The sequence below is a fragment of the Hypanus sabinus genome, chromosome 4 (assembly GCF_030144855.1).
Source record: "Hypanus sabinus isolate sHypSab1 chromosome 4, sHypSab1.hap1, whole genome shotgun sequence".
NCBI lineage: Eukaryota > Metazoa > Chordata > Chondrichthyes > Myliobatiformes > Dasyatidae > Hypanus > Hypanus sabinus.
Genome location: NC_082709.1, coordinates 8158072 through 8184318, shown reverse-complemented (window position 1 = coordinate 8184318; position 26247 = coordinate 8158072). Strand labels below are relative to the sequence as shown.

Sequence of the window (26247 nt, the reverse complement as noted above, 5' to 3'; positions counted from 1 at the left end):
CCTCTCCCATCAGATTCTTTCCTCTCCAGCCCTTGATCTTTCCCACTCACCCGGCTTCACCTATCACCTTCTAGCTGTCCTCCTTCCCTTCCCCCCATCTTTTTATTCAGGCAGCTTCCCCCTTCCTTCTCAGTCTTGATAAAGGGTCTTCGCCTGAAACATTAACTGTTTATTCATTTCCATAGATGTTGCCTGACCTGCTGAGTTCCTCCAGCATTTTGTGTGTGTTGCTTTTTCAAAACGGCCTTTTGAGGGATCACCATTTCATCACAGTTATGCATTACTTGTGGAACAGATTAATGATTGGAATGTGTGTCTCTTCAGATACTTGTGCTTGGACTCCAAGTGCTTGTGTAGTAAAGACATCAAGTCAACTATTTCTTTCTGGGTGCTCTTTCACTATTTGAACATCCTAGTTCTGTGGCTGCACTCACTGTGCCACACCCCCTGTTAAAACAGAGCCTCGTATCTGCATCATCCCAAGAGGTAAAGTATCAACAGCAGAACACAAAGGCCTATAAAACTGGCCAAAATTATGGTCTTTTGACTGTCTTGCTGCCAATCTTTTCTAAATATCTCAAATAATCAAAAGCAAATAAGCTGAAATAAAAAAAATCTACATAACACATTTTCAAGATCTGGGCAATACCAAAGCTAATATTCATTGCCTTTTCCCAATTGTCTTTAAGAATCATGATGTACTGTGCTTTCACAGTGTTGCTGGGAAGGAGCTCCAGGATGGTTAACACTCCAAGGCATTTAGTGACGTTACCCTACCATGCATACTTTTGAAAATAGAACTTGTGGGCTTGGAAAAAGCTGCAAGAGCAGTTCAGGTAAGCTATTACAACGTACTCTGCCTCGTTCCGAATGTTTTATGAGAATTGTTGGAGCTCCACTAATACAGGCAAGCAGATCACATTCCAGAGGGTGGAATGCCAGAAAGTGACTCATTTGTCATGGATACTAGCCCTTGAACCATACTCATAACTATTGGCCAGAAAGAATAACAGTCTGCAAATCAGTGAATTCAAATGAATGAAGGACAGTGGAAGTAGACAGACTAATTGTCTTTGTTCTTGCAATAAATTCGAAAGAATGAAGGGTGCCATTTTGTGAAACTGCTCTGGATCCTCTATTTTGTGAACTGGTTTTGCTTGGCTGAATCAATGTTTTAAAATGGAGGCAATGGTATTCCATGTAAACTGCTAGACTAGAGAAGTTACTTAGGTGAAGTGTTATTTGGTATGATATAATTTGTAGGTTTCTGAAAGGGGAAGTTTGTGTCTGTCTTGAGTGATTCGAGCTGGTTACTGGTTTGGAAACTGATTTTGTCACTTGTGGAAGAGGGCAATAAATGGATGCTCGCTTGGACAGAGCCAGTGAGATAGAAATTCAACATTTGAACTGATAAGAAATGTTTAAAAGTAAGGAGCTTCAAATGCAAGGCAGTGAGAACTCTCCAGAGACCAACCATCATCGACGTGGAGATCTCCCATGTCACACACGTGGAGATTATATTGACTGTTTATTCCCCTCCATAGATGCTGCCCGAGTTACAGAGTTCCTCCAGAATTTTGTGTGTGTTGTCAAGATTTTTAGCATGTGCAGAACCTCTTGTGTTTATGACTTCTGACACTTGCTTATAATTCCAAATTCAGCATCTGGAGTTTCAATTCTCCTTTTTCCTTTCATGCTTGCACTGCACCTTGCAAATTGTTGGCACTGCTCCCTCACAGCACAAGGGTCACAAATTCAAAGCATAACCTTGGGTTTGTTTGTGTGGACTTCTATCCAGTGCTACAGGGTTTTCCTCTGGGTGCTCTGGTTTCCTTCCATATCCTGGAGATATGCTGGCAGGTTAATTGACCACTTAAAACTACTTTGAGTGTGAGCTAATGGTAAAAAAAAATCAAATGAGAGCTGAGGGGAAATACAAGAGAGAGAAAATTGCAGATAATCTGGGAAATAATGAAGGGGATTGAGATTAATTGTATTGTTCTTTGGGGAGCCGATTCGTGAGATGACATCCATCTTTAGCATTATAAGAATAAACTGAGGCAGCTACTGTATCACAATTGTATAGAACACAAGGGCAAAATGCATGTAGTGGCCACTATTAGGTTGAGAAATGGACATGCAAAGGATGAGGCTGATCTGGGAAGTAGACCAGATCAGGGTTTCTCCAAAGGGAAGGATATTCTGAGTCTAGGGTTAGCGAAAGACAACTCATCATGAGTTGTATAATGAAAGCTTATACTTCAACACTGCCATGTCCATCATCTCAGAATTGTCTGGACAATGTGAGTGAGCTAGTTCACAAAAGCCTCAGGACAACAGTCATATTTTTACAAGCACCCACCAAAAAGCTGAGAAGCAAAAGCTCAGTATAAGTCAGTTAACAGTAAAAATGTACTCTGAAGTGAAAAATTATCACAACTAATCTTGCTTAAATATACAGTCTTTGCATGGAATGATGTACATGAGAAGTACCTAGACAAACTAGTGCAGGTCCCTTGCACAGTACTGTTTGGCATGTACTCAAAATGTACTGTTCATCAAAAGGGTTTCTTGGAATCCTTCATAATAACTTCAGTAGACAAAAATGCATTTGATTAAGGGTTGAAAGATGAAACCAAAAAGTCTTACAAAATTCAACTTGTACATTTTTGGTGTCACTTCTAGTAAACATAGAAAACCTACAGCACAATACAGGCCCTTCGGCCCACAATTTACTTACTTAGAAATTACCCATAGCCTTCTATTTTTCGAAGTTCCATGTACCTATTCAGCAGTCTCTTAAAAGACCTTGTCATAATCGCCTCCACCACTGTCACCGGCAGCCCATTCCATGTATTCACCATTCTCTGCATAAAAAACTTACCTCCGACATCTCCTCTGTAACTACTTCCAAGCACCCTAAAACTATGCCCTCTCATGTTAGCCATTTCAGCCCTCGGAAAAACCCTCTGACTATCCACACGATCAATGCCTCTCATCATCTTAAACACATCAGGTCACCTCTCATCCTCCACTGCTCCAAGGAGAAAAGACCGAGTTCACTCAACCTATTCTCATAAGGCATGCTCCCCAATCCAGGCAACATCCTTGTAAATCTCCTCTGCACCCCTTCTATAGTTTCCACATCCTTTCTGTAGTGAGGCAACCAGAACTGAGAACAGGACTCTAAGTGGGGTCTGACCAGGGTCCTATAGAGCTGTAACATTACCTCTCGGTTCTTAAACTCAATCCCATAGTTGATGAAGAGCAATGCACTATATGCCTTCTTAACCACAGAATCAACCTGCACAGCTGCTTTGAGTGTCCTATGGACTCGGACCCCAAGGTCCCTCTGATCCTCCACACTGCCAAGAGTCTTACCATTAATACTATATTCTGCCATCATATTTGATCTACCAAAATGAACCACCTCACACTTATCTGGGTTGAACTCCATCTGCCACTTCTCAGCCCAGTTCTGCATCCTATCGATGTCCCACTGTAACCTCTGATAGCCCTCCACGCTATCCACAACACATCCAACTTTTGTGTCATCTGCAAATTTACTAACCCATTCCTCGACCTCCTCATCCAGGTTATTTACAAAAATTGCAAAGAGAAGGCGTCCCAGAACAGATCCCTGAGGCACCCCACTGGTCACCGACCTCCTTCCAGAGTATGACCTGTCTACAACCACTCTTTGCCTCCTGTGGGCAAGCCAATTCTGGATCCAGAAAGCAAGGTCCCCTTGGATCCCATGCCTCCTTACTTTCTCAATAAGCCTTGCATGGGGTACCTCATCAAAAGCCTTGCTGAAATCCATACCCACTACATCTTTGTATACGTAATTGTATAAGGGCTAGGAGTGTTGTAAAAACAAGCCTGAAGGCTTTGTGTGTCAATGCGAGGAGCATTCGTAACAAGGTGGATGAATTGAATGTGCAGATAGTTATTAATGAATATGATATAGTTGGGATCACAGACATATGGCTCCAGGGTGACCAAGGATGGGAGCTCAACATCCAGGGATATTCAATATTCAGGAGGGATAGACAGGAAAGAAAAGGAGGTGGGGTAGCATTGCTGGTTAGAGAGGAGATTAACACAATAGAAAGGAAGGACGTTAGCCTGGAGGATGTGGAATCGATATGGATAGAGCTGCTTAACACTAAAGGGCAGAAAACGCTGGTGGGAGTTGTGTACAGGCCACCTAACAGTAGTAGTGAGGTTGGGGATGTCATTAAACAGGAAATCAGAAATGCGTGCAATAAAGGTACAGTAGTTATAATGGGTGACTTCGATCTACATATCGAATGGGTGAACCAAATTGGTAAGGGTGCTGAGGACGATGATTTCTTGGAACGTATGTGGGATGGTTTTCTGAACCAACATGTCGAGGAACCAACTATAGAGCAGGCCATTCTAGATTGGGTATTGAGCAATGAGGAGGGGTTAGTTAGCAATCTTGTCTTGCGAGGTCCCTCGGGTAAGAGTGACCATAATATGGTGAAATTCTTCATTAAGATGGAGAGTGACATAGTTAATTCAGAAACAAAGGTTCTGAACTTAAAGAAGGGTAACTTTGAAGGTATGAGACGTGAATTAGCTAAGATAGACTGGCAAATGATACTTAAAGGTTGACGGTGGATATGCAATGGCAAGCATTTAAAGATCGCATGGATGAACTACAACAATTGTTCATCCCAGTTTGGCAAAAGAATGAACCAGGGAAGGTAGTGCACCCGTGGCTGACAAGGGAAATTAGGGATAGTATCAAGTCCAAAGAAGAAACATATAAATTAGCAAAAAAAAAAGCAGCACACCTGAGGACTGGGAGAAATTCAGAGACCAGCAGAGGAGGCCAAAGAGCTTAATTAGGAAAGGGAAAAAAGATTATGAGAGAAAGCTGGCAGGGAACATAAAAATTGACTGTAAAAGCTTTTATAGATACGTGAAAAGAAAAAGATTGGTCAAGACAAATCTAGGTCCTTTACAGTCAGAAACAGGTGAATTGATCAAAAGGAACAAAGACATGGCAGACCAATTGAATAACTACTTTGGTTCCGTCTTCACTAAGGAGGACATAAATAATCTTCTGGAAATAGTAAGGGACCGAGGGTCTAGTAAGATGGAGGAACTGAGGGAAATACACGTTAGTAGGGAAGTGGAGTTAGGTAAATTGAAGGGATTAAAGGCAGATAAATCCCCAGGGCCAGATGGTCTGCATCCCAGAGTGCTTAAGGAAGTAGCCCAAGAAATAGTGGATGCATTAGTGATAATTTTTCAAAACTCCTTAGATTCTGGATTCTCCTTAGTTCCTGAGGATTGGAGGGTGGTTAATGTAACCCCACTTTTTAAAAAAGGAGGGAGAGAGAAACCGGGGAATTATAGACTGGTTAGTCTGACATCGGAGGTGGGGAAAATGCTAGAGTCAGTTATCAAAGATGTGATAACAGCACATTTGGAAAGAGGTGAAATCATCGGACAAAGTCAGCATGGATTTGTGAAAGGAAAATCATGTCTGACGAATCTTATAGAATTTTTTGAAGATGTAACTAGTAGAGTGGATAGGGGAGAGCCAGTGGATGTGGTATATTTAGATTTTCAAAAGGCTTTTGACAAGGTCCCACACAGGAGATCAGTGTGCAAACTTAAAGTACACGGTATTGGGGGTATGGTATTGATGTGGATGGAGAATTGGTTGGCAGACAGGAAGCAAAGAGTGGGAGTAAACGGGACCTTTTCAGAATGGCACACAGTGGAATTCTCTGCCACAGGAAACAGTTAAGGCCGGTTCATTGGCTATATTTAAGAGGAAATTAGATATGGTCCTTGTGGCTAAAGGGATCAGGGGGTATGGAGAGAAAGCAGGTACAGGGTTCTGCGTTGGATGATCAGTCATGATCATACTGAATGGCGTTGCAGGCTTGAAGGGCCGAATGGCCGACTCCTGCACCTATTTTCTATGTTTCTATCTACTGCTCTTCCTTCATCATTGTTTTTTTAGTATTTGCAGTTTGCTGTCTTCTGCACATTGATTCATTGATTGCTTGTCAATCCTGCTAAGAATCATCTTTCACTGATTCTATTGTGTTTCTTTGTACTTACTGTGAATACACGCAGGAAAATTAATCTTGGGATTGTATATGGTGACATATATGCAATTTGATAATAAATTTATGTTGAAGTTTGAATTGGTAAAAGTAAAATTTTAAAGATTCAGTCAAATCTTACCACTGAAAGTCCCAATGATACATACCATCTTGGCACCCATGAGCTGGTTAGAGAGTCAGTGGTAGTTAAAGCCTTAAGAGCAGCACAAGGAAACTTCTTCCAATTCATTAAGCCTTTAATTATGTCCTGTATGAAAAAACAATAGTTCATAAGATTGATAATATAGTAACACGAGGAAATCTGCAGATGCCGGAAATTCAAGCAACATACACAAAATGCTATCGATGCTGCCTGGCTTGCTGCAATCCACCAGCATTTTGTGTGTGTTTCTTGGTAATACTGTATTTAGTTTCACTATTTAGTGTAAATATGATGACATAAGAAAGGTGAACAGTAATTAACTCCAAATTTTGATATATTATTTGTTCATTATCAACATATCAAAAAATCTGTTGAATGGTTGAATTATTGTTTTTTTGGGTATGTTTCAGGTTATCAGAAATTTTGTTAGTAGGTAATTGAACCATACAAACTAGCACTTATTTATGGCTGATTTATCTAAAACAAAAATGCGGGTGCTGGAAATTACTCCCAAAAAAACAGGAAATAAATTGTCAGTCAGGCAGCATCTGTAAAAAGAGATGAAGATGTTTCACATTGAGGGAATGCAGAATCTATGATCCATGTTTAAATATGTCACTTTTTTCCCATTTAGAAGATTGCAAGTTCAGAAAACCTTTCCCAAAGGCTGGTGATAACAGCTTTTTCAAATATTTTTGAGGCAGAAGCAGATAGACTTTCAAGGTTAGAAGCTGAGATGTAGTTGAGAGTGCAGAAATGAAGTTACCTTCTGATTGGCTACAACCTTATAGAATTGCAGAGCAGGCTTGAAGACCTCAGTTGATTACTCCTGCTAATTTGTAAATTCTCTAATCCTCAGACCTCCTTTAAACTTACTCCCTTTCGTTTTAAATGCATGCCTTCTGGTATTAGACATTTCAACCCTGGGAAAGAAATATTGTCTGTCTGCTCTATCTGTGCCTCTCATAATCTTATAATCCTCGATCAAATCTCCCCTCAGCCTCTGCTACTCCAGAGAAAACAAGCTAAGTTTACCCATCCTCTTACAGCACATGCTCTCTAACCCAGGTAAACCCGGACCATCTCAAAAACTTTGGTAACCTTTTTATAATGGGGAAACCAGAACTCTGTGCAATATTCCAGATGTACCCTAACAAGAGCTTTGTAAAGCTGTAACATAACTTTCTGACTTTTGAACTCATTGCCTCAACTAATAAAGGCAAACATGCCCTTATCTTAGAAAGGATGTATTGTCATTAGAGAGAATCCAGAGGAGGTTCACAGGAATGATTCTGGGAATGAAGGGTTTAACATATGAACAGCATCTGGCAGCTTTGGAATTTCGAAAAATGCGTGGGGATCTCATTGAAACCTAATGAATTTTGAAAGGACTAGATAAGGTGGATGTGGAGAGGATGCTTAGCTAAAATAATAAGACTGAGATTTTAATTGAAAAAAAAGATCAAATGATTACAGCTGCTTACATCACGATCAAGAAATTTCTTCTGTGTGCTTGCAAAATTACTTCCATTTTTACTGTCTATGACATATCTTGGCAGAGGACAAAGGTGAAATTCCAAATCTGTTTCAGCGAATGAAAGAGGTTTCTTAAATGCATAAAGATCAGGAACAGGGTTCTAGAAAAAGATAAAGTAAAGATGTTAAATACTATTGAATAATATCTATACTTCTATGTTCATCCAGGGTATTATCCACAGCAAACCACACCAAACAGGAGAATTATGAATTAACTGCATTAAGTTTACCAGCACGTTGCAGACTTTGTAGTTCCCAGCACTCTTTGGGTGTCCCTCTTTCAGCCTGCATTTTCCCTACTAATGATTATCCTCTCCCCTATGTTCTGTACTGGACCTTGGCAATATTTCATTTGTCGCACCCTGCACTTTCATCCACTTCTGGTTAGTAGCCTAAAAAATCCATAAATTAACTATTGTTGAAGGATAAATATAAATGAGCTAAGAATAGGAAACATCATGAATAATCAGACAACAATTTTCTGCTGAACCACAGATGAGAAACTTCAGCATGCAGGATTGCTTAGTAAGTATGAATCCTGTGAAGAGACCAGATACTTCCATTATCATCTTGAATTGACAAGAGTTGGACTGTAATTAAAAAAAAGGGTACTGTATAATGAAAATCATAAGTTTGTTCATGTAGAGGTTCTGAACTGAACTATACTAAACTATGCCATTTGTGTGATGTTTTTGCGCATGGAGAGGAGGGGGTTAGATATTTGATGTGTTTCTTTGAAAGGGTTGGTTCCATGATTCTTCTTTGTTTCGTGATTGTCTGTGGGTGTCATAAGGGGATGTGAGACTGGACCCAACTGCAGGATGAAGGCACTAGGGGCAGGACGGGAACAGCTAAACGATAGAATAAGATGTGGGGACCTTGGCGTGCATGAGGGATGTGGCGTTCAAAGTGATCCTGGGGTTTAGAGAGGATCCCGGAGTTCAGAGAAGGTCTTGGGGTTTGCAGATGGTCTTGGGGTTCAGAAATGAACTTGGAGTTCAGAGTGGTCACGAGGGTAGGCTAGAGGATGGGTTTTTTAGGACTAGGAATGCTGGGAGGATAGCCCCCTGGGCAGGCCGCTGAACTCCTGGGCAGGGCCCAGACCTCCCAGGCAGGACACAGGGGCCTGGGCAGGTTGCGGGCACAACCCATCGACGGTGAGGGATAGGAAGGGTCAGAGTCCTCTGGGCGGGCTGCAGAACTCCTGGTCAGGGCCTGGACCTCCCAGGCAGGACACAGGGGCCTGGGCAGGTTGCGGGGCACCTGGGCAGGTTGCAGGCACAACCCATCAACAGTGAGGGATAGGAAGGGTCAGAGTCCTCTGGGCGGGCTGTAGAACTCCTGGTCAGGGCCCGGACCTCCCAGGCAGGACTCAGGGGCCTGGGCAGGTTGCGGGCACAACCCATCGACGGTGAGGGATAGGAAGGGTCAGAGTCCTCTGGGCGGGCTGCAGAACTCCTGGGCAGGGCCCGGACCTCCCAGGCAGGACACAGGGGCCTGGGCAGGTTGCGGGCACAACCCATCGACGGTGAGGGATAGGAAGGGTCAGAGTCCTCTGGGCGGGCTGCAGAACTCCTGGGCAGGGCCCGGACCTCCCAGGCAGGACACAGGGGCCTGGGCAGGTTGCGGGCACAACCCATCGACGGTGAGGGATAGGAAGGGTCAGAGTCCTCTGGGCGGGCTGCAGAACTCCTGGGCAGGGCCCGGACCTCCCAGGCAGGACACAGGGGCCTGGGCAGGTTGCGGGCACAACCCATCGACGGTGAGGGATAGGAAGGGTCAGAGTCCTCTGGGCGGGCTGCAGAACTCCTGGGCAGGGCCCGGACCTCCCAGGCAGGACACAGGGGCCTGAGCAGGTCACAGGGCACAACCCGTAGGAGGCGAGGGATCGGAAGGGGCAGAGTCCCCTGCCGGGCAACGGCAGTTCAGCCTGACTTACCTGACGGAGGCAAGGGATAGGAAGGGGCAGAGCCCTCTGCCGGACAATGGCAGTCTGGCCTGGCTTACCCGTCAGAGGCAACGGATAGGAAGGGAGCTCGGTCCAGGGTGACTTCCAGACACACTCGCAGAACTCGTCTATAATGGTGGGTACTCCAAGCCAGGATGAACAGGTCAGAACAGGATGACCCCCCAACTATACTCAGTCCCAGAGTCTCTTATGTACACCGCCAACCGATAGGCATCAGCTGTGCCTCCTTGAGCCCAAACAAGCCAAGATGATCCTCAGGTGTGACTATTTGATCTCAAGGCGAAGCGAGGGACGGTCAAAGGACCTGGAGTCCAGAATCCGCAGACTGGATCAAGAACCGGAATGCGGGCTCCGGATCGGACCATAACAGTGGAGAAGACAAACTTTAGGATTGTATACTGTATATGTTCTTTGCTAATAAATGTACTTTGAACATAAAACATAGAACATAGAAACCTACAGCACATTACAGGCCCTTTGGCCCACAACATTGTGCCAACCATGTAACCCATGCTAGAAACCGCACAGAGTTTCCCTACTGCATAGCCCTCTTTTTTTCTAAGCTACATGTACCTATCCAAGAGTCTCTTAAAAGAACCTATTGTATCCACTTCTACCACCATTGATAGCAGTGTATTCTTTGTGAATCTTTGCAAGATGAGAATTTCCTTCATCAGATCAAATGCCACGTATTTAAATAACTGTTCCCTTTGTTACTGTACAGGGCAAAGTATACCAACTCCTACTATCTAGGCTCACTACCCAGGTGGGAATTTTCTATGAAATTCAAAGAAGGAATGGAAGTGACCTGTGCACTTTGTACCATGCATTTCCATGTGTGTACATTATTAACTTTTTACCCTTAATTTACTGGATTTCGTTGCTTCAGGTGTGATAGAATCGGAGGGGCAAGAGGGGGAGGGGTTGCGGTGCTCTGGCAGGATAGGGAGGCTATTTGGGTGGAATTGAGGAATGGGAAAGGTGTAGTAACACTTATAGGGGTGTATTATAGACCACCTAATGGGGAGCGAGAATTAGAGGAGCAAATTTGCAAGGAGATAGCAGATATTTGTAGTAAGCATAGGGTTGTGATTGTGGGAGATTTTAATTTTCCACACATAGACTGGGAAGCCCATACTGTAAAAGGGATGGATGGTTTGGAGTTTGTAAAATCTGTGCAGGATAGTTTTTTGCAGCAATACGTAGAGGTACTAACTAGCGAAGGGGCAGTGTTAGATCTTCTGTTAGGGAATGAAATAGGTCAGGTGACGGAGGTATGTGTTGGGGAGCACTTTGGGTCCAGTGATCACAATGTCATTAATTTCAATATAATTATGGAGAAGGATAGGACTGGACCCAGGGTTGAGATTTTTGATTGGAGAAAGGCTAACTTTGAGTAGATGCGAAAGGATTTAGAAGGAGTGGATTGGGACAATTTGTTTTATGGGAAGGATGTAATAGAGAAATGGAGGTCATTTAAAGGTGAAATTTTGAGGGTACAGAATCTTTATGTTCTTGTTAGGTTGAAAGGAAAGGTTAAAAGTTTGAGAGATCCAAGGTTTTCAAGGGATATTGGAAGCTTGGTTAGGAAAAAGAGACATATCTACACTATATATAGGCAGCATGGAGTAAATGAGGTGCTCAAGGAATATAAAGAATGTAAGAAGAATCTTAAGAAAGAAATTAGAAAAGCTAAAAGAAGATACGAGGTTGCTTTGGCAAGTAAGGTGAAAATAAATCCAAAGGGGTTCTACAGTTATATTAATAGCAAAAGGATAGTGAGGGAGAAAATTGGTCCCTTAGAGAATCAGAGTGGACAGCTATGTGTGGAGCCGAAACAGATGGGGAAGATTTTGAACAATTTATTTTCTTTGGTATTCACTAAGCAGAAGGATATTGAATTGTGTAAGGTAAGGGAAAGAAGTAGGGAAGTAATGGAAACTATGACGATTAAAGAGGACGAAGTACTGGCGCTTTTCTCTGGGTCTTGACAGGATATTCCCCAGAACCTTGAGCGAAGTTAGTGTAGAAATAGCAGGGGCTCTGACAGAAATATTTCAAATGTCATTAGAAATGGGGATGGTGCTGGAGGATTGGTGTATTGCTCATGTGGTTCCATTGTTTAAAAAGGGTTATAAGAGTAAACCTAGGCCTGTCAGTTTGACGTCAGTGGTGGGTAAATTAATGGAAAGTATTCTTAGAGATGGTATATATAATTATCTGGATAAACAGGGTCTGATTAGGAACAGTCAGCATAGATTTGTGTGTGGAAGGTCATGTTTGACAAATCTTATTGAATTTTTTGAAGAGGTTACAAGGAAAGTTGACGAGGGCAAAGCAGTGGATGTTGTCTATATGGACTTCAGTAAGGCCTTTGACAAGGTTCCACACAGAAGGTCAGTTAGGAAGGTTCAATTGTTAGGTATTGATAAGGAATCCATTTTACTACTTCAACAGTGGCTGGATGGGAGATGCCAGAGAGTAGTGGTGGATAACTGTTTGTCAGGTTAGAGGCCGGTGACTAGTGGTGTGCCTCAAGGATCTGTACTGGGTCCAATGCTGTTTGTCATATACATTAATGATCTGGATGATGGGGTGGTAAATTGGATTAGTAAGTATGCAGATGATACTAAGGTAGGTGGCATTGTGGATAATGAAGTATGTTTTCAAAGCTTGCAGAGATTTAGGCCAGTTAGAAGAGTGGGCTGAATGATGGCAGATGGAGTTTAATGCTGATAAGTGTGAGGTGCTATATTTTGGTAGGACATACATCGTAAATGGTAGGGCATTGAAGAATGCAGTAGAACAGAGTGATCTAGGAATAATGGTGCATAGTTTCCTGAAGGTGGAATCTCGTGTGGATAGGGTGGTGAAGAAAGCTTTTGATATGCTGGCCTTTATAAATCAGAGCATTGAGTATAGGAGTTGGGATGTAATGTTAAAATTGTACAAGGCATTGGTAAGGCCGAATTTGGAGTATTGTGTGCAGTTCTGGTCACCAAATTATAGGAAAGGTGTCAACAAAATAGAGAGAGTACAGAGAAGATCTACTAGAATGTTACCTGGGTTTCAGCACCTAAATTACAGGGAAAGGTTGAACAAGTTAGGTCTTTATTCTTTGGAGCATAGAATGTTGAGGGGGGGACCTGATAGAGGTATTTAAAATTATGAGGGGGATAGATAGAGTTGACATGGATCGGCTTTTTCCATTGAGAGTAGGGGAGATTCAAACAAGAGGACATGAGTTGAGAGTTAGGGGGCAAAAGTTTAAGGGTAACACAAGGGGGAATTTCTTTACTCAGAGAGTGGTAGCTGTGTGGAATGAGCTTACAGTAAAAGTGGTAGAGGCAGGTTCAGTACTGTCATTTAAAATAAAATTGGATAGGTATATGGACAGGAAAGGAATGTAGGGTTATGGGCTGAGTGCGGGCCAGTGGGACTAGGTGAGTGTAAACGTTCGGCACGGACGAGAAGGGCCGAGATGGCCTGTTTCTGTGCTGTAATTGTTATATGGTTTTAAGTAAATTTAGTTCAAAGTAAATTTATTAACAAAGTACACGTATGTCACCATATACATCCTTGAGATTCATTTTCTTGCAGTATATTCAATTAATCCATAACAGATTAACCATCATAGAATCAATGAAAGACCGCACTGACTGGGTGGGCATTCAATGAGTGTGAAAAAGACAAATAATAAAATAAATAAACAATGAATATGAAGAACACGAGATGAAGAGTCCTTGAAAATGAGTCCACTGGTTATGGGAACATTTTAATGATGGGACAAGTGAAGTTGAGTGAAGTTATCCCCTTTGGTTCAAGAGCCTGCTGTTTGAGGAGTAGTAACTGTTCCTGAACCTGTTGGTCACAGTCTTGAGGCTCCTGTACCTTCTTATTGATGGCAGCAGCAGGAACAGCGCATGTCCTGGAAGGTGGGGGTCCCTGAAGATGGATGCTACTTTACTGTAACAGTGTTTTATGTAGATGTGCTCAATGGTGGGGACGGCTTTACCCGTGATGCTGGGCCATTTCCACTACAATTTGTTGGATTTTCCAGTCAAGAACATTGGTGTTTCATTACCAGGCAGTGATACAGCCAGCCTCCACCACACTTCTGTAGAGGTTTGTTAAAGTTTTAGATGTCATGCTGAATCTCCTCAAACTCCTAAGGCAGTAGAGACGCTGTCATGCTTTCTTCATAATTGCACTTATGTGCTGGGTGCAGGACAGGTCCTTTGCAATAATAGCACCAAGAAAATTAAAAGTGCTGACCCTCTCCACCTTTGATACTGGACCTCTGGTTTCCTTCTCCTGAAGTCAACAATCAGGGTAACAGAGCATGAGAATAAGGCCAAAATGGCTCTAAAAGAGCCCTCCTTTTGGTTTACTGTCTTCACTGTACTACCTCAACACACTGTTGTAATAAAACAATCTGTGTCGATGGCATGCAAAAGTAAGTTTTCTTACTGTATCTTGGTATATGTGACAACAATAAATTGAAGTTCAAAGTAAATTTGTCAAAGTACAGGTACATATGTGCAACTATAACCCTGAAGTTCATTTTCATGTGGGCACACTTGGTTAATCCAAGAACTATAATAGAATGACAGGTTGGATTGCATGCGTCTGCACACCACCAGGAGACTGTACCACTGATTGCTGGACATAGTTGTTCAGGGTCTTGGACGATATATGCTTTTCTCCAGAATGAATATGCTTCTTTGCCTGATATTTTGAATTATTTACTCACTATTTCTGAATAGTTGCTTGTTATTTTGAGTGTTTTGCACCTTCTCATTCAGCAGTATCTATGTATGGTTTGAATGATAATTAAACTTGATTTGATTTGTACCTTAATTCCCATTGACTCTGGGCTGCATTCATATATACGCAGGCATCTGAGGTAAAATTGAATGTTTCTTTGTTTGCAGTCAATCCCCAAAATGCAGATTTAGGAAGACCATTGTTCAGAGCTGCATTTAAAGTTCAATCTACAATCCACATTCAGACTGACTGCTGCTGAAATTAGTGTTTGCCTTATAGCATAACTCCAGAATACATCCTAACATTTTCCAGTAGTACAAAGTGCATTGCATGCATTGGTGAGATGTCCCTGACGTCACAGTTGTGAGGGCTTGCAATAGGCAAGCACAATAAAGTGTATTAAAACTGATACAGTTCATGTTTACACATGAAAATCTAATAACATTATACTGCATTCATGTATGATATCATGCAATTATATTTCAATCATTGGAAAGGAATTTTAAGTTATAAGAGAATATTTGCACTTATTACTTACAAATATGTATAATGGATGAAAGTCTGGCTGTCTGAGCAACCCTTCAGGGGGAAGTAAGATTGCTGTGCTTGGGGCTGATTTTTCATCCTTTGCTAAAGGTTTTATCATGTGCCGTTCATCCAAATGTGTGTCAGTTTCAAAATGTTTTTGGTCATTTAGTTGCACTGAGATGCATTCATCCTGTTCAAAGAACAATTAAAACAAATGATGTATTTTTTTCAAATTGGATTGGAATTTATAATAGTAATAATGCAAGGACAGTCAATGCCTACTTTTATTGTTGAGCATGAACTGCTGGTGCCTGAATGTCTACAGCTCAGTGAATGAAAATATGCTCTCAGGTAAATGAAAATATGCTCTCAGATGTAATCTGCTCCGTACATGGATGTCTACTGATATTAAAATTTTCTCTTATAACTAACAGTAACACAACACCTCATTAATGAAGTCAATAACTATTTCCCAGGTTTATGATACGGAACATCATTCTAGCTGTTTTCTTCATTCCACCATTTAATTTCCCTTCCCACAATGGTCGTTCCAATCTAACTCTGTCCTTACTGGTCTTGATGGTTGCCATACAAAGTGTGGAACCAATCTTTGAGATGGACATTTAGCTTCTTTTAAGTTACTCCCAGTGCTTAGCTGTTGAACATTTCAACATTGGCAAAGGAATTTCATAACTTATTTTTGCGTAAAGTTTTGACCTTTTGTGGTACAGGCTGGGAAAATTCTACTAAAATACCACTTACTACTTACTTGGATCTGATGGTGGATTCATCATTAATATTTAGTGACCCTTGGCCTGGGAAATTTATTGGATGTAATGGGGGAATAGATACATGCACCTGGATCAAATCCCACCCATTTATTCTAGGTACTGTTAGATACTGCTAAATTTTGAAAATCTGATTTTACATCACCCCAGGTTATTTTTCTCCCACCCTCACCCTGCTGTTTCTTGTTGATTTAAATAATGTTCAAACAGCATGTCATTAAGATAGATTTTAATGCTTCATTTAAAAAATCTTCACTTATTATGTTTCCTCTAAGGCTTAACTGTTGTTTACATATTTTGCAAAACAGGCAAGAATTTGTGAGATCTGTCCCTGACTGCTCCTACTCCAATCATCCCTTTCATTTACAGAATCAGCAGGAACACAGCAAAACAGCAGTTCACATCTGATTCCTATTCCTTAATAAGGAAACAAATCACATAATTTGTCAGTATATGATATTTAATTCCATTAATAACAATCATCCTATATATTTTTAATAAGGTCAAATGGCATGACTATGCTCTTTCTGATGAGATTGCTGTTTCTTTTCTTGACCAAAATATCAAGACTAATCAGAGCAATTTGTTCTTTCAATTTGTGCAGCTCTGCCAGTTTTTTTGCACACACTGGAGAAGAAATGAATAAGTTTGACATTGTAAGTGTTACTTACTTCAATGTACTCTTGTATTTTGGATAATAATAATAATAAAAAGATTTGAAAAGAAAAGAATAAGTTTGAAAAATAAATGGATATTAAAGGTGCAACATATTACAAACATTTTTCTCTTTTCTATCTGAACTTAGATGATAAGTGTAATTCTTATTTGAGATATAGAATGGCCAAATTAGTTTATTGAATGTTCCCAAATCTTAATTCCATTCTTGATAACAAATAATAGATATTATTTTTATGTGCTAAAGATTAATTACCTCTGCTCCTGTCCTGAGAGGCCGTGCCAAAGTTAACGGAACATATGTGGATGAGGAATATTGAGTAGAATAAGGTTCATAATCCATTAACTGATAACGACGAAAAGCCTATAAAATTTATAAATTACATATAAAACGGTACATTAAAATAACAAAGATCAATTAACCAATGGAATGAAAGCTTTCAAAACAAATTTCTTAAAGAGTTTAGCTTTATGTATATAACCACATTATAAATATATTGAAAACACCATTCTGAGACTATACACCATTGAAAATAAAAATGATAAAATATCTAACCTTTAGGTTAAAGTATGGTACCACTCGACTGACCGTTACTTCTGAAGGTTTGACAGGCACAGATCCAAGTGCATCAGCAGCCTAAAGAAATTATATATTTATGTACCAAACATAATATAGTACTTCGAATATATTTTGTGTTTTAGTGGAGACTTTACTTTGTACACTGCTTTTATTCAAACTGAAAAATGATGTGCTGAGTTACTATGGCCAAGATACTAACAGACTATTACCAGATTGAATGCTTTTCTTACTATGAATAAAACCACCTAAAAAGCTTAAAAAGTATTAAATCCTAAGTGTAGGAGCCGTGTATCTATTTTCTGTCTGTCTGTATTGTATTTTGTGTTTATTATGGGTAATTTGTCACATGTATTTGGGCATAGTAGAACTGAAGAGTAGAGTTGTGTATCCATGCTTCATCTTTAGTTCGGCTTTAGTCTGGTTAGAGCAGGGGTAGGTGAGGGGAATTATTTGTTTTGTCTTCGGTTTAAAACCACTTACATTTCAATACACTTAACACTAATGCTTAAGTATGATTGTATACATTTATATTGTTAGATTTAGTTTAATTAGTTTTTTTTCATTACATGACAGTTCGTTTTTGCTGGTTTCTTAATAAAGGATCGAAAGCACCTTCTTTGACTTAGAACTTTGTTATTTGTGCAGTGCGTCATACAGAGTCAACCTCCCTCCACCTCCCACCCTGCTTAGTCTCTGTGCAGTTTTGGTTTGTTTGAAAATAACTGCAACACTGTGTATCCATATTATGCTTATTTCTCCCGTATGACTGCCAAATGTCAACCTTTCTTAAATGCTGAACACTTCCTTCATAAGATATAGGAGCAAAAGTAGGTATTCTGGCCTAATTCCCTTCCCTTTCTCCTATGGCCTACTCTCCCCTATCGGATTCCTTCCTCTTCAGCCCTTTACCTTTACACCCACCTAACTTCACCTATCACCCTGCTAGCTATCCTCCTTCCCCTCCTCCACCTTTCTATTCTGAGGTCTTCTCCTTTTTTTTAATCCTGGAGAAGGGTCTCAGCCCGAATGGTTTATTCATTTCCATAGTTGCTGCCTGATGTGCTGAATTCCTCTGGTATTTTGAGAGTGTTGCTTTGGATTTCCAGCATCTGCAGACTTCCTTGTTTTTAAAGTTATAAATTCATGGAATTATAGAGCACAGAACTGGCCTTTGGTCCACGGAGTCCACTAAAACGACACTAAACCAGTTTGCATACATAAGGATGCTATCAGTGAACTGCACTCTAATCTGTCCTCTGAAATAGAACGGGAAAAAAATTACCTACTGAAGAATCAATTACTTTGAGTGAGGTTAGGTATGCCAGTTAACTATCCCCATCTGCGTTTGTTTCGTCAACCTGAATGGAATTCCATTTTCCCCATTATTTACCCAATTTCTGACTGCACTTACTTTTTGTTATAAGTATTTATCCAATTCCCAAAATGTTGAATTTACATTGTAATTTGTTATTGTCTTTTATAACCTATTAAAAATAAAATATGACATGAAAAAGAATGTACTTAGAAATACAACCAATATAATTGTTTTGTTGCTTTAACTGAATTATGAATATAAAAAAGTATGTTTCATGTATTTGAAATTTGGCTTGACAGTAATTAAATAAAACTAAATAAAATTCCCTTCACATTCTGTTAATTCACTTACTAATTCATCACTCCAGTCAGGAGAGACATAATAAGGGAATGTAAAAGGCTGAAGTTTCTTCATGGAAAGACATGCACGACACTTCTCAGTTTCCTGATCTGACCAATCAATGGTGACTTTGCTGCTCACTGCCAAAAAGGGGGAAGAAAAATTATTTAAAACATGTTAATATAGGAAAAAAAAGAAATTTGTGCTTTGGTCACAGCACACAGTTACCATCTTCCTTGGTTCAAGGAATAAGGAGCATACAGCCATTGAAATTTAGGGTAGAAATTGACTTCAACAACACTTCTTGCTATTGGAAAATAATGTGTGTCTTCCAGTCTTCACTATTATATCAAAGCATTTCATGGACCACCAAAAGAATTTCATCCCACAGATCCTCTTAGAGGTTTTCTGGAATTCTCACTGCTGACGCATGGAAACATAGAAATATAGGAAACCTACTGCACAATACAGGCCCCTTGGCCCACAATGTTGTGCTGAACATGTCCCTACCTTAGAAATTACTAGGCTTACCTATAGCCCTCTATTTTTCTAAGCTCCATGTACCTATCTAAAAGACCCTATCATATCCACCTCCACCACCGCTGCTGGCAGCCCATTCCACACACTCACCACTCTCTAAGTAAAAAACTTACCCCTGACATCTCCTCTGTACCTATTCCCCAGCACCTTAAACCTGTGCCCTCTTGTGGCAACCATTTCAGCCCTGGGAAAAAGCCTCTGACTATCCACACGATCAATGCCTCAAATCATCTTGTACACCTCTATCAGGTCACCTCTCATCCTCCTTTGCTCCAAGGAGAAATGGCCAAGTTCACTCAACCTATTCTCATAAGGCATGCTCCCCAATACAGGCAACATCTTTGTAAATCTCCTCTGCACCCTTTCTATGGCATCCACATCCTTCCTGTAGTGAGGCGACCAGAACTGAGCACAGTATTCTAAGTGGGGTCTGACCAGGGTCCTATATAGCTGCAACATTACCTCTCGGCTCCTAAATTCAAATCCACAATTGATGAAGGCCAATATACTGTACGCCTTCTTAACCACAGAGTCAACCTATGCAGCTGCTTTGAGCGTCCTATGGACTCGGACCCCAAGATCCCTCTGATCCTCCACACTGCCAAGAGACTTACCATTAATACTATATCCTGTCAACATATTTGACCTACCAAAACAAACCGCTTCACACTTAACTGGGTTGAACTCCATCGGCCACTTCTCAGCCCAGATTTGCATCCTATCAATGTCCCGCTGTAACCTCTGACAGCCCTCCACACTATCCACAACACCTCCAACCTTTGTGTCATCAGCAAACGTACTAACCCATCCCTCCACTTCTTCATCTAGGTCATTTATAAAAATCATGAAGTGTAAGGGCCCCAGAACATATCCCTGAGGTGCTCCACTGGTGATTGATCCCCATGCAGAATATGATCTGTCTACAACCACTCTTTGCCTTCTGTGGGCAAGCCAGTTCTGGATCCACAAAGCAATGTCCCCTTGGATCCCATGCCTCCTTACTTTCTCAGTAAGCCTTGCATGGCGTACCTTATCAAAAGCCTTGCTGAAATCCATGTGCACTACATCTACTGCTCTTCCTTCATCAATGTGTTTAGTCACATCCTCAAAAAATTCAATCAGGCTCGTAAGGCACGACCTGCCCTTTATAAAGCCATGCTGACTACTCCTAATCATATCTTACCTCTCCAAATGTTCATAAATCCTGCCTCTCAGGATCTTCTCCATCAACTTACCAACCACTGAAGTAAGACTCACTGGTCTATAATTTCCTGGGCTATCCCTACTTCCTTTCTTGAATAAAGGAACAACATCTGCAACCCTCCAATCTCCTGTCCCCATTGATGATGCTAAATCATCGCCAATGGCTCAGCAATCTCCTCCCTCGCCCCCCACAGCAGCCTGGGGTACATTTTGTCCGGTCCCGGTGACTTATCCAACTTGATACTTTCCAAAAGCTCCAGCACATCCTCTTTCTTAATATTTACATGCTTAAGCTTTTCAGTCTGCTGCAAGTCATCACTACTATCACCAAGATCCTTTTCCATAGTGAATACTGAAGTATTCATTAAGTACCTCTGCTATTTCCTCCAGTTCCATACACACTTTCCCACTGTCACACTTCATTGGTGCCATTCTTTCATGTTTTATCCTCTTGCTCTTCACATACTTGTAGAATGCCTTGGAGTTTTCCTTAATCCTGCCTGCCAAGGTCTTCTCAAGGCCCCTTCTTGCTCTCCTAATTTCCTTCTTAAGCTCCTTCCTAGTAGCCTTATAATCTTCTAGATCTCTAACATTGCCCAGGCCTCTGAACCTTCTGTAAGCTTTTTTCTTCTTGACGATTTCTTACAGCCTTTGTACACCATGGTTCCTGTACCCTACCATAACTTCCCTGTCTCATTGGAATGTACCTATACAGAACACTACACAAATATCCCTTGAATATTTACCAGATTTCTTCTGTACATTTCTCTGAGAATATCTGTTTCCGATTTAAGCCTCCAATTTCCTGCCTGATAGCCTCATAATTCCCATTACTCCAATTAAACACTTTTCTAACTTGTCTGTTCTTATCCCTCTCCAATGTAATGGTAAAGGAAATAGAATTATGATCACTATCTCCAAAATGCTCTTCCACTGAGAGATCTGACTCCTGACCAGGTTCATTTCCCAATACCAAATCAAGTACAGCCTCTCCTCTTGTAGGCTTATCTACATACTGTGTCAAGAAACCTTCCTGAACACTCCTAATGAACTCCACCCCATCGAAACCCCCATTCCAGGATCTATTTCCCTAATTGCTCCTCAATATCCCTGTTAGTATTAGGTGGCCTATAAAAAACACCCAGTAAAGTTATTGACCCCTTCCTGTTCCTAACCACCCAGAGAGTCTCCGTAGACAATCCCTCCATGGCGTCCATCTTTTCTGTAGCTGTGACACTATCTCTGATCAACAGTGCCATGTCCCCACCTCTTTTACCTCCCTCCCTGTCCTTTCTGAAATGTCTAAAACCCGGCACTTGAAGTAACCATTCCTGTCCCTGAGCCATCCAAGTCTCTGTAATGGCCACTAGATCATATCTCCAAGTACAGATCCATGCTCTAAGCTCATCCACTTTGTTCACAACACTCCTTGCATTAAACACCTGGAGATAATTTTGAGAACAGCAGGAAGGGTTTCAGATCTTACCCCAAATTAGGTAACTGAGCACTATGCTGGGTGGTTAATTTACATATAAAGGCTTTTTTTTTAAGTGCATCCTTTTAAATATTCAATTAAGAAGAGCTCCATTATGTCCACCTAGTGCCAGCAGGTCAAGAAGAAGCATACTGATGCACCCTCATTGGCTCCGACCGGCCAGCCAAATTATCTTGTCTATATATATAATTTAAGGTGGCCTAGATATCTGAGATTCTTGGATTCATGATACTTCTGCTGGTAAAGCAGAGCCTTGAAATTTCAATACTACTATTAAAGCCTCCCCTCTTGTTCATTGTGTATACAATCAGAGTTGCATGTAGAACTTGAGCAATGTACACAATACGCTGGAGGAATTCAGGAAATCAAGCAGCAGTTGTGGAAGGGAATAAACAGTTGATGCTTCAGGCCCAGATCCTTCATTTGGTCCTGATGAAAGGTCTTGGCCTAAAATTTTGACTTTTATTTCTCTCCAAGATTGGTCAGATTTGCTGTGTTCTTCCAGCATTTTGGATGCGTTGCTCAAGATTTCCAACATCTTCAGAATGATTTATATGTATGATTTAGAGTTGCAGAGTCAAAGAGAAGTACAGCACAAATACAGGCCCTTTGGCCCATCTAGTCCATGTTGAAACTGTTTAAACTGCTTACTTCCATCAACCTGCATCGGGACCATAGCCCTCCATACCATTACCATCCACGTTCTTATCCAAACTTCTATTAAATATTGAAATTGAACTTGCAGGCTCTACTTGCACTGGCAGCCCATTCCATGCTCTCACGACCATCTGAGTGAAGTAGTTTTTCCTCACCATGTTCCTCCCAGCATACAGTTTTCAAATAAGTGTTTGCTGAAGGAAAGTTCATTTGTATGTATTTTTAAAAGTGTCTTTCAGGAGCCAAGAAATTGAGCTTGGATTTGCTTGTAAAGCTCCTGAATGGCACTTTAAAAATACATAAAGTTATAAACATTCCATTAGCAAACAGTTATTTGAAAACAGCACAATTACTGAAATTTAGAATAAGGACAATTCCACAATGTCACCATGATATATATACATGTTGAATAATCCAAAACTATTTGGTAATTGTATGTCAGAGGATGATGGAATAAGAAGATTTATAAGTAAGGCATTTAATTTTACCATTTAAAATGATTGTTTATTTATATTAAGAGATTTTAAAAATCAAATGCTTACCACTGAAATCAATTAAATTTTCTCGTTGAGTATTGAGAGTTTCAATAAGTTTTCTTAACAAAAGCAACCTATGATTTACTCGGCATTGTATGATAACCTAAGTAAAAAAGAAATACTTGCAGATAAAATGTTGGTAGAATGGACATGCCAAAAAAATAGTTTAACTAATTTGGAATATGGATGTCCTGTAAAGTTTATAAGCAAGTGTGTTTAAGAGATGAGTTCCAGTAATGACTAATATAAACAGTATACAGCAATGGCAATCATAAAGTACATAATAAGATTAGGTACCTAAACATTAGGAATAATGAACAATAACTTGATAGACATGGAATCAACTACCAGGATATCACTGTAATAGTGCCTCCACTATCACCTGCAGATCTCCCTACAAGCCATACAGTCTCCTGACTTAGACATATATTTTCCTGTTTGTTATAGCTGGATCTCAGTTCCTAACTGAAGTTCCCTCCTTCATTTAGAGATGACAAGAAATGCTGACAGTCAAGTCTGAGAAATCAATAAATGAAAAAAAATGGAGGAAAGTGCAGGAACCTTGAGTCTTGGGCAATATTTGACTGGAGTGGTTTGTGGAAAGGGCTTGTTTTTAGAAGACTCTGTGGTTCATGTTATATGTGTTTCTGGTTACACCTTTATTGCAATTTTGATTGGAGAACTTCGATGTGGACTGGCTCTGCAACCAGTAGTCAATCAGCAATACAGCACTAAATTGAAATGAAGTAAGCTGAACATTCCTAAACTGCTTCAAGGACTCTGTGGTTTGATGTTTAATGTTCTGTGTGTTATTCACTGGCTTTTTTGCCACTTGTGAGATTAGGTTTTTTTTGCATATTGGGTGTTGATGCTTTCTTTGAACAGGTTCATGGTGTTTCTTTGTTTCGTGGCTGCTTGCGGGAAGACGAATCTCAGGGTTGTATACTCTATACATATTTTGATAATAAATGTACTTTAAATTTTTGAAATCAAGACATTGAATAAAAATAAATTCTGAACTGGGCATGTTACAGATTATGGGAAGATCACATCAAAATTATAAGGAGAATTAGTGGTTCTAAGTTACAGGTTCTTCAACCATATCATTGAAATTACTGTTAGGGGAATAAAAAGATAGCTATAATGAGCAATTTCACAACTGAATGATCAGGGCAGGATGATGATCTACAGTGATGATTAAGGTCCAGAATGACAAGGAGAAGGAAAACAATGAGATAAATCTTTTCATTAAGGTTAAAATTGGCACATATAAATATGAATTTACAGGAAGTATGGCATGACATTGACTCAGTATACTTCAAACTTAGGACAGCTGATCATCAAAACACTGCTGGTCTTCCACAAAGGGATGGCTCTGAGTAACAGGAACCCAACATTTTAGGATACCACTTCAAGCTCCATGCAAGCCAAAGGCGATCGAGAAACAAACAGAAAGAGCACCAAAAACTCCGCCAGCTATTTTGGACAAGTTAGAGTGTAGGATGATCAAGGAAATTAAACTTGTGAGTCCAAAAGAGTAAGTGAATGGGAAAGAGGGAAAATGACTGAGAGAAATGAGTAGAATTAAAAGTTTTATTTTGTAATCGATTTATTTTAGTGCCTCAGTAGATTAAGTGCAATAGTAATATTCCAGTCATGCCATGGGAGAGGAAGTCACTATTCCTGCCAGGAACATGCAAATAAAGAGCCACTACTAGCTTACAAGCAATTTAAAAATACGTTTGAATTCATGACATATGTATCTAATTCCATTACACTTAATCTCGAACACTTTGTTCTAAAATTAATTTGTATAGTTAAAATGAGCCACCCATCTCACATCAATTCCAATGAAAGTCTCATATAAATCAAAAAAATTAATTACTGCAGAAGTCTGGAGTTTAATTTTGTAATTGACAATAGGTTGAAATTTTCAGTTTTTTTCTTTATTTCACACTTTTCACATCTAATAACTATCTTGTTTAGTCTTGTCTTCTGAGAAAGCTATTCTAAATAACTGCAAATAAGTTGCCTATCTATTAAAACTCAGGAAACAATGGAACCATTAGCTAATCATTATTCGTGCTTATGTTCAATATTTGTCATTTATTAAATAAGTGGGCTACATCAATCTATCAAATGGAAGATAAAGCACCTTCCTAGGCAAGTCACATGCCAGTGATAGTGAAGTAGAGTTTATCAGTATAACAACCCAGATCTTTATAAAATAAGGCTATTCCCAGCTGTGTCCTCTAAATGATTTGGGAAAAGAGAAGTTAAGGAAAAGACAAATAAAGGAACTGAAACAGGAGAAGAAAATATGGCAATAATTAAAGATGAAAATGTCTTCAAATTTATCAATGATCTCACGTAAACCTGACTGACCGCAACAAGCTTTAAAAATAAACAAGCTGGGTCCAGTAAAGCCTTGCCATGGTTACAGAAGGTCAATGTAATGTATGTGGAATTTGATGTTCCTACACATGATACAGATACAAAATCTAAACTCAGTCAAATGAGGCTAGAAATGGTCAGTTTAAGGTCAGGGAGCAGAATGACATTTGTGATGACCAGGTCCAGATGATCTGCATCCTAGGGTACTAAAGGAGGTGGCCCTGGAAATTGCGGATGCATTGATAATCATTTTCCAATGTTCCTTAGATTCAGGATCAGTACTGAGGATTGGAGAATGGCTAATGTTATCCCCACTTTTTAAGAAAGGAGGGAGAGAGAAAACAGAGAACTATCGACCTGTCAGCCTAACATCAGTAGTGGGGAAGATGCTAGAGTCCATTATTAAAGATGAAATAGTGGCATATCTAGATAGCAGTGATAGGATTGGGCCAAGCCAGCATGGATTTACCAAGAGTAAATCATGCTTGACTAATCTATTGGAGTTTTTCGATGACGTAACCAGGAAGTTAGACAAGGGAGATCCAGTGGATGTAGTGTACCTCGATTTTCAGAAGGCATTTGATAAGGTCCCACATAGGAGATTGGTGGGTAAAATCAAAGCTCATGGCATTGCGGGGAAGGCATTGACATGGATAGAAAACTGGTTGGC

The 26247-nt window shown here is 40.3% G+C and overlaps 1 protein-coding gene and 1 long non-coding RNA gene across 9 annotated transcripts in view; one reads left to right on the top strand and one right to left on the bottom strand.

The window, feature by feature from the left end:
• LOC132392462 (uncharacterized) overlaps positions 1 to 16501 on the top strand; it is a 137020-nt gene extending 120519 nt beyond the window's left edge. For both annotated transcript variants that reach the window (XR_009511551.1, XR_009511550.1), the window contains exons 3-4: positions 716 to 836; positions 16448 to 16501. This is a non-coding gene — a long non-coding RNA (uncharacterized LOC132392462). The remainder of the gene's footprint in view (positions 1 to 715; positions 837 to 16447) is intronic.
• Positions 1 to 26247, bottom strand: part of cfap221 (cilia and flagella associated protein 221) — a 254455-nt gene that overhangs the window by 24288 nt on the left and 203920 nt on the right. For all 7 annotated transcript variants that reach the window (XM_059966334.1, XM_059966331.1, XM_059966329.1 and 4 more), the window contains 7 exons: positions 23190 to 23286; positions 18765 to 18892; positions 17075 to 17155; positions 16775 to 16882; positions 15066 to 15245; positions 7740 to 7892; positions 6260 to 6360 (listed from right to left, as the gene is read on the bottom strand). In XM_059966334.1, coding sequence (XP_059822317.1) covers positions 6260 to 6360; positions 7740 to 7892; positions 15066 to 15245; positions 16775 to 16882; positions 17075 to 17155; positions 18765 to 18892; positions 23190 to 23286 — 848 coding nt within the window. The remainder of the gene's footprint in view (positions 1 to 6259; positions 6361 to 7739; positions 7893 to 15065; positions 15246 to 16774; positions 16883 to 17074; positions 17156 to 18764; positions 18893 to 23189; positions 23287 to 26247) is intronic.